This window comes from Myripristis murdjan, chromosome 1, assembly GCF_902150065.1.
Source record: "Myripristis murdjan chromosome 1, fMyrMur1.1, whole genome shotgun sequence".
Taxonomy (NCBI): Eukaryota; Metazoa; Chordata; class Actinopteri; order Holocentriformes; family Holocentridae; genus Myripristis; species Myripristis murdjan.
This window is the reverse complement of record NC_043980.1, coordinates 521099-536098: the sequence shown is the minus strand read 5'-3', so window position 1 is coordinate 536098 and position 15000 is coordinate 521099. Positions and strand designations below refer to the sequence as shown.

Genomic DNA, 15000 nt, shown 5'->3' with positions numbered 1-15000 from the left:
GGAACAGAACCAAGAACAGAACCAGGAATAGAACCAGGAACAGAACCAGGAACAGAACCAGGAACAGGAACAGAACCAAAAACAGAACCAGAGCAGAACCAGGAATAGAACCAGGAACAGAACCAGGAACAGAACCAGGAACAGGAACAGGAACAGAACCAAGAACAGAACCAGAACCAGAACCAGGAACAGAACCAGGAACAGGAACAGGAACAGGAACAGAACCAGAACCAGGAACAGGAACAGGAACAGGAACAGGAACAGGAACAGAACCAGGAACAGGAACAGGAACAGAACCAAGAACAGAACCAGAACCAGGAACAGAACCAGGAACAGGAACAGAACCAGGAACAGAACCAGGAACAGGAACAGAACCAAGAACAGAACCAGAACCAGGAACAGAACCAGGAACAGGAACAGGAACAGGAACAGGAACAGGAACAGGAACAGAACCGGAACCAGGAACAGGAACAGGAACAGGAACAGGAACAGAACCAGGAACAGGAACAGAACCAGGAACAGGAACAGGAACAGAACCAAGAACAGAACCAGAACCAGGAACAGTACCAGGAACAGAACCAGAACCAGGAACAGAACCAGGAACAGGAACAGAACCAGGAACAGAACCAGGAACAGGAACAGGAACAGGAACAGGAACAGAACATTTGGTGAAACAGGATTAAATGTAATCCCGAGAGCTTGACAGTGAACCTGAGCTGAGCTCCATGCTGTTTTCTGAAACCAGTTTACAACTTTGCTGTTAAACTGGGATTTAATCTGGTTAACAAGTAATCCTTGCTGGTGCACCCAGAGGCCTGTCCCAGCAGCTGGATTATAATCCCGGGGTTTCTCTTAGTTTTCTGGCTTCTCTTAACCAGACATCCACACTCCTGATGTTCAGTCCCATGAAGCTTCAGCTCGCTGACTGAACCCAGGCTTTTCCAATCCTGATCTGTGTGTGCTCACAGAAAAAGGGCGGAGTTTTCTGCATGCGACCAATCACAGACAAGGATTTCCTCAGAATCGTCACTTTGATTCAACTGGTTTTGATATTTCATTTTATAAAGCCTCTGACGCCTCGTGATTATTCTGCTGGTTAAAATATTATTTCACTGTAAAACATTTGCCACCAACTCTCATGTGGACTTTTCAGGGCAGCCAGCCTAAATACTAAATATGAGCAAACTAATGGAAACCTAAAGGAGCCCAGAGGCTGGCCTGTGTTTTATCAGGCTTTTATTTAACCCTTTGAATTAAATTCCCCCTTATTTTCAAAAATATTTTTAAAAATCACTACATCAGTCTACCAGATCAATTTTTGGTTGGACAGTGTAGAGTGTAGAGAAAAAACAAAACAAAACAAAAACTTCTCCTTCTTTTTCTCTTCAAACTTGAAAAAATGTGAGAGAAAAACAAACAGAATTAAAATAAAAAGTCTAAAAAATGTATTAATTTTATAAAAGAAGAAGAAGAAAGGGAAAAAAATCCTCGGCCTAACTTGGAAAAAAAGCAGCACAAGTTGTGAACCTGGATCCTCTGGGCTCTCAGCCAATGGGCAGGCCATTTCCCAGAGAGCTGATTGGTCAGTGGGTGGGGCTTTTCTACCTGCTGAGCTGTTATCCTGAACTTAACCTGCTCCGGAGCAGGTGAGATGTTCAGCGTATGTTACCACGGCAACATACCCCGATAAAAAGTAAGCCACCTTTATGGTACAGAAAACCCAGCAGGGTTAACCTGAAGTGATCTCGCTAAGCCCAAATCCAGCTGCAGGTACAGGCCTCTGGTGTGTGTGTGTGTGTGTGTGTGTATCTGTGTGTGTGTGTGTGTGTGTGTGTGTGTGTGTGTGAGTGTGTGTGTGTGCCTCACGTCGATGGAGCAGCCCAGCAGGGAGCCCCTCTGCAGGGCCTGGCTGATGATGCGGGGCAGCTCCCTCGGTGCTCGTCTCAGCTCGAACATCTCGGCCACGCCGCCCGTGAAGTCCTCGAAGCCCTCGGTGGTGCTGCCGCCGGACAGGGCCTCGTACGAGCCGTTCAGCCTGCACACACACACGCACACACACACACGCACACACACACACACACACACAGAGTTGTTTCTAATATCGTTGTGTTGTTTTGTTGTCTTTGTTTGTTACATGTTCATGTGGCGTGTTCTGGGTTCTAGTGACGAGAACCTCTGAGAACACGCTGTGGACCCTCAGGGGCTCCAGTCATTTTAGGCCAAAATTGGGGTCAACCTGGGACAAAGTACAACTCAACTGATTTTATATCCTCAGTTTGTCCTGAGTGAGAGGAAAAAGTCCCAAGGAATCCCATTGGTGGAAAGTTTAGAAAATCATCTATTTATGACCACATATTACCAAAAAACACTGTTTTTAACACACAGGGGAAAGGGGTCCAACATTTGAGTTTCAGATATCACTATAAAAATTCACAAGTTGATCACACACACAAAGACAAGAAAAAAAGTCAATTACAAGTTCTTTGAATTATTCTGTTTACACATGCATATCACACATTATCTGATTTGATATGAGCTAATAAGGAATATAAGGAATAAATGCCAGAACAGATATTTAAACAGTGAATTAAAAAATGGCTATATATATATGTGTATATATATATACACTACTCACAAAAAGTTAGGGATATTTGGCTTTTGGGTAAAATTTATGGAAAATATAAAAAGTTCACGCTACAGTGATATTATATCATGAAAGTAGGGCATTTAAGTAGAAGCATACACTGGTGATTTCCTCATCTCAAACAATTTCTTGAAACAAAAGCCAACAACAGTGGTGGATATACCACAACAAAAAATGTCAGTGTCAATAACTTGTCATGTGTCCTTGAGCATCAATTACAGCTTGACAGCGACGTCTCATGCTGTTCACAAGTCGACTTATTGTTTGCTGAGGCATGGCATCCCACTCTTCTTGAAGGGCGGCCCTCAGGACATTGAGGTTCTGGGGTACAGAGCTCCGAGCCTCTACACGGCCACTCAGCTGATCCCATAGGTTTTCTATGGGATTCAGGTCTGAGAAAGTGCAGGCCACTCCATCTGAGGTACCCCAGTCTCCAGCAGCCGTTCCCTAATGATACGACCTCGATGAGCTGGAGCATCAAACACCTGATGTGAATTTTGCCGTTAAGCTCCTTGTTAGAGAACAGCAACTTGTGCAAAAAGTACTGAAACATTGAACAGTTGGACATGTGCATTCAAAAGTTTACAGAAGGTCACATTAAGTTCACCTGTAAAGGTTATAATGCATTTTAGGTTCATCCTGAAATTTCACCTGAAAGCCGAATATCCCTAACTTTTTGTGAGTAGTGTATATATATATATATACATATACAGTACAGGCCAAAAGTTTGGACACACCTTCTCATTCAATGCGTTTTCTTTATTTTCATGACTATTTACATTGTAGATTCTCACTGAAGGAATCAAAACTATGAATGAACACATGTGGAGTTATGTACTTAACAAAAAAAGGTGAAATAACTGAAAACATGTTCTATATTCTAGTTTCGTCAAAATAGCCACCCTTTGCTCTGATTACTGCTTTGCACACTCTTGGCATTCTCTCCATGAGCTTCAAGAGGTCGTCACCTGAAATGGTTTTCACTTCACAGGTGTGCCTTATCAGGGTTAATTAGTGGAATTTCTTGCGTTATCAATGGGGTTGGGACCATCAGTTGTGTTGTGCAGAAGTCAGGTTACTACACAGCCGACAGCCCTATTGGACAACTGTTAAAATTCATATTATGGCAAGAACCAATCAGCTAACTAAAGAAAAACGAGTGGCCATCATTACTTTAAGAAATGAAGGTCAGTCAGTCTGGAAAATTGCAAAAACTTTAAATGTGTCCCCAAGTGGAGTCGCAAAAACCATCAAGCGCTACAACAAAACTGGCACATATGAGGACCGACCCAGGAAAGGAAGACCAAGAGTCACCTCTGCTTCTGAGGACAAGTTCATCCGAGTCACCAGCCTCAGAAAACGCAAGTTAACAGCAGCTCAGATCAGAGACCAGATAAATGCCACACAGAGTTCTAGCAGCAGACCCATCTCTAGAACAACTGTTAAGAGGAGACTGTGCCAATCAGGCCTTCATGGTCAAATAGCTGCTAGGAAACCACTGCTAAGGAGAGGCAACAAGCAGAAGAGATTTGTTTGGGCCAAGAAACACAAGGAATGGACATCAGACCAGTGGAAATCTGTGCTTTGGTCTGATGAGTCCAAATTTGAGATCTTTGGTTCCAACCGCCGTGTCTTTGTGAGACGCAGAAAAGGTGAACGGATGGATTCCACATGCCTGGTTCCCACTGTGAAGCATGGAGGAGGAGGTGTGATGGTGTGGGGGTGTTTTGCTGGTGACACTGTTGGGGATTTATTCAAAATTGAAGGCACACTGAACCAGCATGGCTACCACAGCATCCTGCAGCGACATGCCATCCCATCCGGTTTGCGTTTAGTTGGACGATCATTTATTTTTCAACAGGACAATGACCCCAAACACACCTCCAGGCTGTGTAAGGGCTATTTGACCAAGAAGGAGAGTGATGGAGTGCTGCGGCAGATGACCTGGCCTCCACAGTCACCGGACCTGAACCCAATCCAGATGGTTTGGGGTGAGCTGGACCGCAGAGTGAAGGCAAAGGGGCCAACAAGTGCTAAACACCTCTGGGAACTCCTTCAAGACTGTTGGAAAACCATTTCAGGTGACTACCTCTTGAAGCTCACCGAGAGAATGCCAAGAGTGTGCAAAGCAGTAATCAGAGCAAAGGGTGGCTATTTTGAAGAAACTAGAATATAAAACATGTTTTCAGTTATTTCACCTTTTTTTGTTAAGTACATAACTCCACATGTGTTCATTCATAGTTTTGATTCCTTCAGTGAGAATCTACAATGTAAATAGTCATGAAAATAAAGAAAACGCATTGAATGAGAAGGTGTGTCCAAACTTTTGGGATGTGCTCTATATATATATGGGGGCTTTCGCCACAGTTCCCATTAGCCCCCTTGTTTCCTTTTCCCCACAGGAAGTGAGCGTGAGCGGACAGGAAGTGGCTCTCACTTGGCGTAGGCTTTCTCCAGCAGGGCGCTCCAGAACTCGCTGCCCTCGGCCGAATGGACGAACAGCAGCTCTCCATCTTTGACCGGCAGGCGGTCGTCAATCACCACGTCCACCCACTCTCCATACTGCCAGAACTGAGAGCAGAGAAGAAGAAACACCTGAGCTCGAGTAGTAATGATAACAATAACAGTAATAATAATAATGATAATAATAATGAGAGATAAAGACATTCAGACTAACAGCTGCTCGCCCTCGCCGTCTCATATGGACATTTTTTTTCTGGCTGACAGGACAGACAAACGGCGGCTTATAAACCGGACAGAGAACAAACTGACACAGCGTGGCCACGGCGCTACGGCAACAGCACAGGGCCAAAACACAGACAGAACACAGACAGAACACAGACAGAACACAGTCAGAACACAGACAGAACACAGACAGAACACAGACAGAACACAGACAGAACACAGACAGAACACAGACAGAACACAGACAGAACACAGACAGAACACAGAGGGAACACCGACCTGGAAGTGGAAGATGCCGGCGTAGTCGTGCTGGAAGCTCTGGCCGTGAGGGACCACCCTGTGGAGGAGGGTCTCGTTCAGCGTCAGGGAGGCGATGGCAGCCAGCAGCCAGCAGTCCCCTGCACACACACACACACACACACACACACACACACACACACACAGCATGTGAGACACCGACGGGCTGTCTGATACGTCACCATAACAGAGGGGGCGGGGCCTGTTGGACCAGAGCGACATGACTCCAAAGAGACTGAGATCAGGGGTGATCTCAGAACCTCCAGGGGTCCCGGGACCTCCAGGCCTCAGAGCAGACCTTACTGTTTGTTTATTTATTTATGTATTTATTTATGTATTTATTTATGTATTTATCAGTGTCTGATGTTTTATTGTAAGCTCATCACAAAGAAAACCAGGCAAAGTCAAGTCACTTACAAAATATCACATCTATATTTCCATGTTTGCTGTGATGCTTTGTCCTTAATTTAAAAAAATAAAAACAAAATAAATGAATAAATATTAAACAACTTTACTGTTTTATTTTGATGAAGTTTTATTAAATTAAATTATAAATATTTAATTAATGTAAACTGTTTCTCATCGTTCATGTTGATTTCAGAAATCAGAAGGTGTTTGTCTGATAACAGGTGAGTCACATGACGCGGCTGACCCCGCCTCCCGCCAGGTGTCACATGACATCTCAGTGTGTCGGCACTTCCCTTTAACACAGAGCCACTTCCTGTTGACCCGCTGGAGGCCTGATGATGCCTTCAGGTCCTACAGGAACAACCAGCATCACGTTCAGACGGGCCTGAGCCTCACACACACACCAAGAAACACACCAGCAGGGGGAGCCACCGAGCCGCTGTGACGTCAGCCACCAGCAGGGGGAGCCACAGAGCCGCTGTGACGTCAGCCACCAGCAGGGGGAGCCGCTGTGACGTCAGCCACCAGCAGGGGGAGCCACAGAGCCGCTGTGACGTCAGCCACCAGCAGGGGGAGCCACAGAACAGGAAGTGCAGCTCATTCCTGTGCTGACAACTGACACACCCCTTCTACACACACACACACACACACACTGACAGGAGATCAGTCAGCATGTGTGACTCACTGAGACACACCCAGCAGCCAGCAACCAGCCTGTTAACCAGTCAGCCAGTTAACCAGTCAGCCAGTTAACCAGTCAGCCAGTTAACCAGTCAGTCAGACCAGAATGCTTTGCAGCAGCAGGAAATTTTTTAAGGAGCAGCTCGATTTCCTCATGACTGGAAAATATCTGAAGAGTGTGTGTGTGTGTGTGTGTGTGTGTGTGTGTGTGTGTGTGTGTATGTGTGTGTGTGTGTGTGTGTGTGTGTATGTGTGTGTGTGTGTGTGCCAGACAAATGCAGCCGACGCCCCTTCCCTCAGGGCTGCCAAAGGGCATTGTGGGAAACGTAGGACGTGTCTCTCATCCCGCTGAGCTTTGTTTCAGCGCCGCAGCACTTCAGCACATTTCCATTCTGACCAGAGTGTGTGTGTGTGTGTGTGTGTGTGTTTGAGTGTGTGTGTGTGTGTGTGTGTGTGTGTCTGTGTGTGTGTGTGTGTGTGTGTGTTGTGGTGACTCCACACACAGGAATGTGTCTGACTCAGTCCTCCGTCCCGCTCGGCCAAACCCCTCACCAAACACACACCTCCCCCTCAGCTGTTTGGTTACCATGGCGATGACCGGAGGTAGGGCCCAGCAAAAAAAAAAAAAAAAAAAAAAAAAAAAACTTTGCAAAACATCAACACGACGTCAGGAAAAACTTTAAAAAACAGTTTCTTAAAACCTTCAGTCAAACACTTTCACTTCTGCTCAAACCCCAACCGCTCATTATGGGATTGTTTAAACTGTTGCCATGGATACACACAGCACAGCTCTCAGCAACAGCAGGTATACTGCACACACACACACACACACACACACACACCAGGAGGTGTCAAATCAAACAACATGAACTCTGACCTGCAGCAGCTGAACCAAACAGGCCCTCCCAAGGCCCCCGACCCCCGGCTTGGCCCTCCCGAGGCCCCCGACCCCCGGCTTGGCCCTCCTGAGGCCCCGCCCTGCTGACTCTGGACTCTGGATCAGGTTTCCTTCCTCAGTTCTGGACCCCTGGAAGAGCCTCGGGGGCCCCTCAGGGTGTCCGGGCCCCACTTTGAGCACCCCTGCATCAGTGCAGCATTCTGTAAGTGATATTGATTGACAGGCCCAGCCCTCCACTCAGACTGCAAATGGACAGGAAGTGCAGGGCGCGGCTGCTAATGGGCTCCTGAGTGAAACGCAGTCGCCTCTCAAAGTGCTGCTCTGCCAGGAAACAGGTCGGCCATGTTGGGGCGAGCGCCCGCCTGACCCCTCCTCTCTGCAGCCGCTCACTTCCTGTCTGCCTCGCCCGCCGCAGCGCTTCAAACATTTATACTGTCTGTTATCATCGCTCTGCTTCACATCCTCATCTCACTGTTATTACCTAAAAATACAGATGTTGAAACCCTGTGACACACACATGATTTATTCTTATAAATCGTAACATCTTAATCAATCGCCTTGAATAATCAGTTGGTCTGTCTGACTGTGTGTTGCACTGGTTTAAAACTTACATCAAAGGGAGAACGTTTTACGTCAGACTGGGAGATCATGTGTCTGGGGAACAGGACAGCTGCTATGGAGTTCCACAGGGGAGCTGCCTTGGTCCATTACTTTTCTCACTATAGAGTGGGGAAGTCCCCCCCTCCCACTTCCTGTACATGGGTCCTCAAAAGCAAAAAATTATGAATGCGATCCAATGGGTAGATAAAAATTATTTTCTGGTCCCGTTTGAATTGTGCCATGGATTTCACATATGTTGTTTGTGATATTTAAACATAATTTTTCACGCAAAGAAGACTACAATTTAGCGCGAAGAATATTAATAATGTTAGGTTTTGTGTGAGCCGCTTTGTGAGCTACAACTCTTCCCTGCTCTCGGTGTGAATGATAAACGTCACCACCCGCACTGGAAGCTTACAACAGACATGGCCATTTCTCTGCTCCGCGCTGCGTTTTTGAGGTTCTGAGTTTTTGAGGTTCTGAGTTTTTGAGGTTCTGAGTTTTTGAGGTTCTGAGTTTTTGAGGTTCTGAGTTTTTCCGCCCGACGGCGGGGTCCGCTCGCCCTCCCGCCCGGCGGCGGGGTCCGCTCGCCCTCCCGCCCGGCCCAGCGCTCCGTTGGCCCTCGGAGACGCGGACAATCGGGAACAAAACACAGCGGCCTCTTGACTTGAATCTGGATGGAGGGAAACGGCGATGACGTGACGTCACACACGCGACACAGCATGTAGTCTTTCTAATTGTGTTTTCTCAACAGCATTTAACTGAACAATGGAGCAATAAACGGTCAAACTCTTGACATGAAAATTTGTTATTTAAGCCGATAAACAACATTTGTGTAATCCATGGCATAACGACGGGGGGACCAGAAAATAATTATTTTCTGTCCATTGAACACCATTCATTTTTTTCGCTCCAAAAGGTCCCATGGGGGCCCACCGGAAGGGGCGGGACTTCACCGCTCTATACATGCTGCCACTCAGTGACATCATCAGAAGGCACAATGTATGTTTTCACAGTTATGCAGACGACACACAACTGTATATTTCTGCTGAACCAAATGATGCTACAGCGATAAACTCCATCACTACCTGTCTCATGGCAGCGAACAAATGGATGAGCGATAACTTCTTAAAGCTAAATGAAGACAAAACAGAGATCCTGTTAGTGGGCCCCAAAACAAAAAGAGAGACGCTGTCCATTAACTTGGGGAAACTGGCTCCCAGGATTAAATCTGAGGTTACAAGTCTTGGCATTGTATTGGATCCAGATCTTAGTTTCAAGTCTCACATTAATAAGGTGACGAAGACATCATTCTTCCACCTTAGAAACCTCGCTAAAGTGCGACCATTTATAAATCAAAAAGATGCTGAACAACTAATACATGCTTTTATCTCAAGCAGACTTGACTACTGTAACGTACTTTTTACCGGCCTCCCAAAGAAAACTACTGACAGACTTCAGCTCATCCAAAACTCTGCTGCTCGCTTATTAACCAGAACCAGGAAGAGAGAGCATATTAGTCCGGTGTTAGCTGCCCTACACTGGCTCCCTGTAACATTTAGAGTTGATTTTAAGGTTTTCCTGCTTGTATATAAAGCACTTCATGGGCTGGGACCGAGCTACATTGCCAACTCCCTTATTGGCTATGCACCCCAAAGAGCACTGCGATCATCTGCTGCTGGCTTATTGGTTCCCTACAACAGTCGAAAGAAAATTGGGGATGCCGCCTTTATTACTTACCCCCCTAAGCTCTGGACACACTACCTTTAGACATCAGGGAAGCCAGCTCACTAGACATCTTTAAAAGAAGATTAAAGACCCACCTTTTCAATCTAGGCTTTAACTAGCTCCTATTTTATTCCACTCTGTTGTTTTTTATTGTTTTATTTGCATCTTTTGTTTTCTTTCAAATTTTCTTTCAATTTTTAGCCTTTTCTTTTTAATTCCACCCTGTGCTGTGTTTTATGCTTTTTAATGTTTTATTTAATGTGTTTTCAAATGTTCTTCTTTTTATTGTGAAGCACTTTGAGCTGCAATTCTTGTATGAAAATTGCTATACAAATAAAGTTTTATTATTAGAAAGTTTTATTATTATATTTTTCTGTGTTCAGGTTTCTCTCATGCAGCCCTGCAGTTCCTCTGTGCACCACTGGGGGCGCACACACCCCCACTGGTTCTGCTCAGAAGCCGTTAGCTTCAGGCTGGCTAGCTTTGACAGCTGTCGTTAGCTTTCCTTAGCTAACGAGAGGTTAGCTTAACGTAGCCCGGCGCTGTCACAGTGATTATTTACACTCGGAGGCTAACGACTCCCATAGACCTCAAGTCTTTATGCTAAGCTAACAGGAAGTGCTGAGCCACTGGACGTCCACAGGTGGACACGGGCAAACGGTGGACTGTTCCTTTAATCGGACCTGGACTCCGCAGGCTGGAGTTGCCATGGCAACCCCTCGACACAGAGCTACAGGTGAGCTGCAAACGAAGCGTCACTCACCCAGCGCCCCCTGGCAGATGTCCGTCCTGGTGGCTCCGCCCACAATGAACTGGGGGCTGTCCGTCAGCTCCTGAAGACACAGGACAGCCAATCAGAGACGGCGGCTCAGCACGCACACACACACACACACACACACACACACACACCACATGCTGCAGTAACATGTTCCTCCTGAAAGTTGCTGAGTCATGGTGTCAGAGTTGAGGATGGGTTGTGGTGACAGAGGCGTCACTCGGCGTGTCCACCGAGCGACTCGTTACCAAATGAACTACAAAATGAATCTGATTGGATTTTTCCTGAACTTGTGATGTTTGAACCTGCTGCTTTCCATGTCCTCTCTGTTTCCATGTCCTCTCCTCACACACACACACACACACACACACACACATACATACACATTCTGTTATTCTGTTGTACTCAGATCTTATTCTGTTATACTTAGATCTTATTCTTTATTTCTATTTTTTTATTCACTTAATTTGTAATCTGTGGATACTGCTGAAGAAAATGTGAATTTCCTGCGGGATGAATAAAGTATCTACCTACCTACCTACCTACCTACCCACAGACACACACACGGTGCATGCTCAGCTGGGACGTCCAGCACACCGGCAGGTTCAAAGCCCCTCTGGCTGCTGGTGTGTGTGTCTGTGTGTGAGTGTGTGTGTGTGTGTGTGCTCTCTCACCGTGGGTCTCTTCCACTCCACCCCGCGGGTCTTGGAGGAGTGCGGTGCCAGCTCCTTGAAGCCCAGCGAGGCGGGTTCTGCGGGGAACGTGGGGTCCTGGAACAGCTGGCCGTCCTGCAGGAGCTCCTGCTGCAGGGCCTGGAAGTCCTGCTGCAGGAACCGCAGGGCCTGCTGGTGGGAGCCCAGCCCCTCGGCACGCCGCCGCTCATGCTGGATCCGCCCCGACACCCCGCCGAACATCCTGACACACACACACACACACACACACACACACACACACACACACAGTCTCAAAACTTAAAGCTCCAATAAGAGAAAACTTTTTCCTTTAAGTGACCAAACAAACATATCCAACAGAACTGTGTGTGTGTGTGTGTGTGTGTGTGTGTGTGTGTGTGCGTCTGTACGTGTGTGTGTGTGTGTGTGTGTGTGTGTGTGTGTGAGCTGTCAGGTCAGTTTAGCAGCAGACAGAGGAGACACAACACAACAGGCTGCACATTGTGAACAGAGCTGAACTCGTCTGTCTGCTGCCACATCCCACCCTGTGTTGGCCCGGGGCCACCAGGGGCCACCAGGGGCCACCAGGGGCCACCAGGGGCCATCAGGGGCCACCAGGGGCCACAGGAGCCACCTGGGGCCAGCAGGGGCCACAGGAGCCACCCGGGGCCAGCAGGGGCCACAGGAGCCTCAGGTGCAGACAGCAGAGCAGCAGGTACCTGGAGTCAGTGGGCTGCGTGGCAGGAAGCTGCAGGGACACAGAGAGCTGATCAGTTTGATTATCATCATCAGTCATGTCTCACATTCTGTATCAGCTGGGAAACATTCATGACTTCATCACTGTCCTTTTTATGGTTTTTAATTTGAATTTAATCTTTAATGTTCTTATTCCTGAATCGGTTTAAAGTAGAGACGCTGGTATCAGGAACCTCTGATCTGAGGACTCTGTCTCTGCAGAGCTGAAAGCTGTCGAGGGTTAAACTGTCATGTGTGTCTCCAGCAGGTCCCTTGACCTCTGACCTCAGCCTGGGGCCTAAACAGTCTTGGAGCTGCATCAGTTGCTTTGACTGGAAAGCTGAGACTCTTGTGGATTCAATGAGCCACATTTGATTCCTGTGTGATGATGTTGGCCCCCATAGCAGCCATTTCACTGCAGGCAGAGCCTTTTGTCCAACTGGACCGAGCTGGAGAAAATGACCTCTAGTGACCTCTAGGAGAACCACAGCCTCATCAAACTTTACACACACAGACTAGAGGAGGATTCAGAAAACACACATCATCACACACACACACTCACACACACACACACACACACACACACACACACACACACACACACACACTCGGCCTGACTCAGGAGGAGAACACACTCACACTCCTCAGCTGCTCCACCAGGAGCCTCGACTGTTTTAAGAGCCATTTGAAAAGAGCATTGATCTAAAAGTTATTGATCCATAAAGGCCCCGGGGCCGGACAGCCCGCGGCCCCTCCTCTTAACCCTGTCAGACCCGTGAAGCTGCTCTCAGAGACCCGAGCGGCCGCGAGCAGCTCAGCGAGAGACGACCCCACGTTTGGTGAGAAATCAGGAAAGAAGCTCACATGAAAACACGTGGAAATGAGTTCAGACAAATAAACAAACAAACACGCAAAAAGAACAAATACAGAAAAAGAAAAAGAAAGAAAGAAAGAAAATGAGTTGGAAATTGCACAGAAAAAATATTATTAATTTATTTACTTTTATTTATTTATTTACGTACTTACTGCCCAAAAAAGCTTGGAAAAATGTCCAGAAAACTATTGCATTTACATATTATATAATATATATACAGATCTTTTTTTTACTTTTTTGTTGCGAATTTCCAGGTCATTTTCTTGTAACTTTTTTTTTTTATTATTTCTTGTTATTTTGGCCTTGTTTCTTGTAAAGCTGCTCGTTGTCGGTGTTCTGGACCAAGACGCTTTATGAAAACCAGTTTGGGAGAGGGGGATCAGAGTTTCAGAGTTTTGGCTGAACGATGACGCAGCAGCAGCTCTGCTGACTCAGCACTTTGCTCTCCAAGCACCTGCAGAGCCTCGCCTCCGCCCAGAGGAGCGGGGCGGCGGGGCGAATACTCTGAGGAAAACACTCCGCATCGTTTATGAGACAAAAACTCACAAATTTATGAGAAAAACCAGTGAAACCAGTTTGCTCTCCTCCTGTTTGATCCAGTCAGAAGGAGATCCTGCTGGTCTGAGTCCAGAACCCCAACCTCCTCCTCAGCATCTGGACTCTGAAGAGACGTTGCTGTGACTTGGGCCGATTCAGTTTAAAACAGCCGGCCAGCAGGGGGCAGCACATGTGGAGCCTCGGACACAGACGAGGAGAGAAACTAGCTTCAGAGTTTTTTTCTCATAAATTTGTGTCTTTATTCCTCCTGGTCTGTTCACATTCACCAACATCTGTTATGTTTGGGCTCAGTTTGACTCCAGCAGTTTAAACCTCCACTAAATTATTAGAATTAAAATTGTTACCGAAGTTTATGTGTCAGGTACTTTATGTTTCTTTGTTGACGACCTAAATAGCCCTTTGACTAAAACATAGCCCCCCCCCCCCCCCCCCCACACACACACTTATACATCCAGTTTTCCTGTTACGCCACTATGGAAAAATATGCAAATCACCATAAAATCTCACTGATTCCGTACCGCGGGAAGTGGGGGTGCTGGGGGTGCTGCAGCACCCCCTGCTGGTGGGGCGGCAGCACCTCAAAAATGTATTTTAAAAAAATATGGAATAAAGTGAGAAAAAATGTTGGCATTGGCAGCCTAATGAGAAGCTTCAGCGTCAACCCGGAGGGGAAGGCCACATTTGGAGTTTTGTAATGCAGCCGGTAAGAGCCTTTTCCTTTCAAATGCTGCGCCGCGCAGTGCACACCTTTACGCACGGTGTTCAGCACCACAGTGACATGGACAGCTCCGCTGTGCCAACCTGATGTCAGATTCCATGGACAGGAACACGGACTCTGTGACTCTGTGGCACGTTGTTTGTTCCTGTTTCATTATGTATGGAACGCAGAGCATCTATTGTTGTGGGAATTAAGATTTTTGCATGGCTTTGTGGCCGGTTCATTGTTCGTAAATCAGCGGTGAATTTATAGTTCATTTAGGTTTTCATTGATCTGCTGTCTGTCATGTCATGTTGAAATATTTTCGAGTTGTTTCTAATAATAGGCTATGCAACGCATAGCTGGCATCTATTGATGTGGAAGTTGAAATTTTTGCAGGCCATATGGCCGTTTCATTGTTCGTAAATCAGCGGTGAATTTAAAGTTGATTTCAAGTTTTTGTCTTTGTCTGTTCGTATCTCGTGTTTAGAATATATATATATATATATATGTATGTATATGTGTGTATATACACATATATATATATGTATGTATATATATTCTGGCTTTTCCTCTGAACGTGACAAATGGACACATCGCTGACCTCTGACCCCGACTGTCTCCATGACGACGCCCTCACTGGTGCCACACAAAACATTTCTCTGCAGTTTACACTTCTATTTTTTTAATCCGAGTATTATTTTATTTGTGTGTTGTATATTATTGTATGTATGTTTCAATATACATTT

The 15000-nt window shown here is 46.4% G+C and overlaps 2 protein-coding genes across 2 annotated transcripts in view; one reads left to right on the top strand and one right to left on the bottom strand.

Annotated features, from left to right (window-relative positions):
* Window positions 1–15000, bottom strand: part of capn1b (calpain 1, (mu/I) large subunit b) — a 27661-nt gene that overhangs the window by 11659 nt on the left and 1002 nt on the right. Inside the window, exons 2-7 of the mRNA XM_030057468.1 lie at window positions 12107–12135; window positions 11391–11631; window positions 10705–10774; window positions 5609–5727; window positions 5082–5215; window positions 1867–2035 (exon numbers count right to left, since the gene is read on the bottom strand). Coding sequence (XP_029913328.1) covers window positions 1867–2035; window positions 5082–5215; window positions 5609–5727; window positions 10705–10774; window positions 11391–11630 — 732 coding nt within the window. The 5' untranslated portion in view covers window position 11631; window positions 12107–12135. The remainder of the gene's footprint in view (window positions 1–1866; window positions 2036–5081; window positions 5216–5608; window positions 5728–10704; window positions 10775–11390; window positions 11632–12106; window positions 12136–15000) is intronic.
* On the top strand, window positions 9180–9983 carry LOC115363375 (uncharacterized). Its single transcript, XM_030057552.1, has one exon. The coding sequence runs from the start codon at window positions 9180–9182 to the stop codon at window positions 9981–9983; it is 804 nt and encodes a 267-aa protein (XP_029913412.1).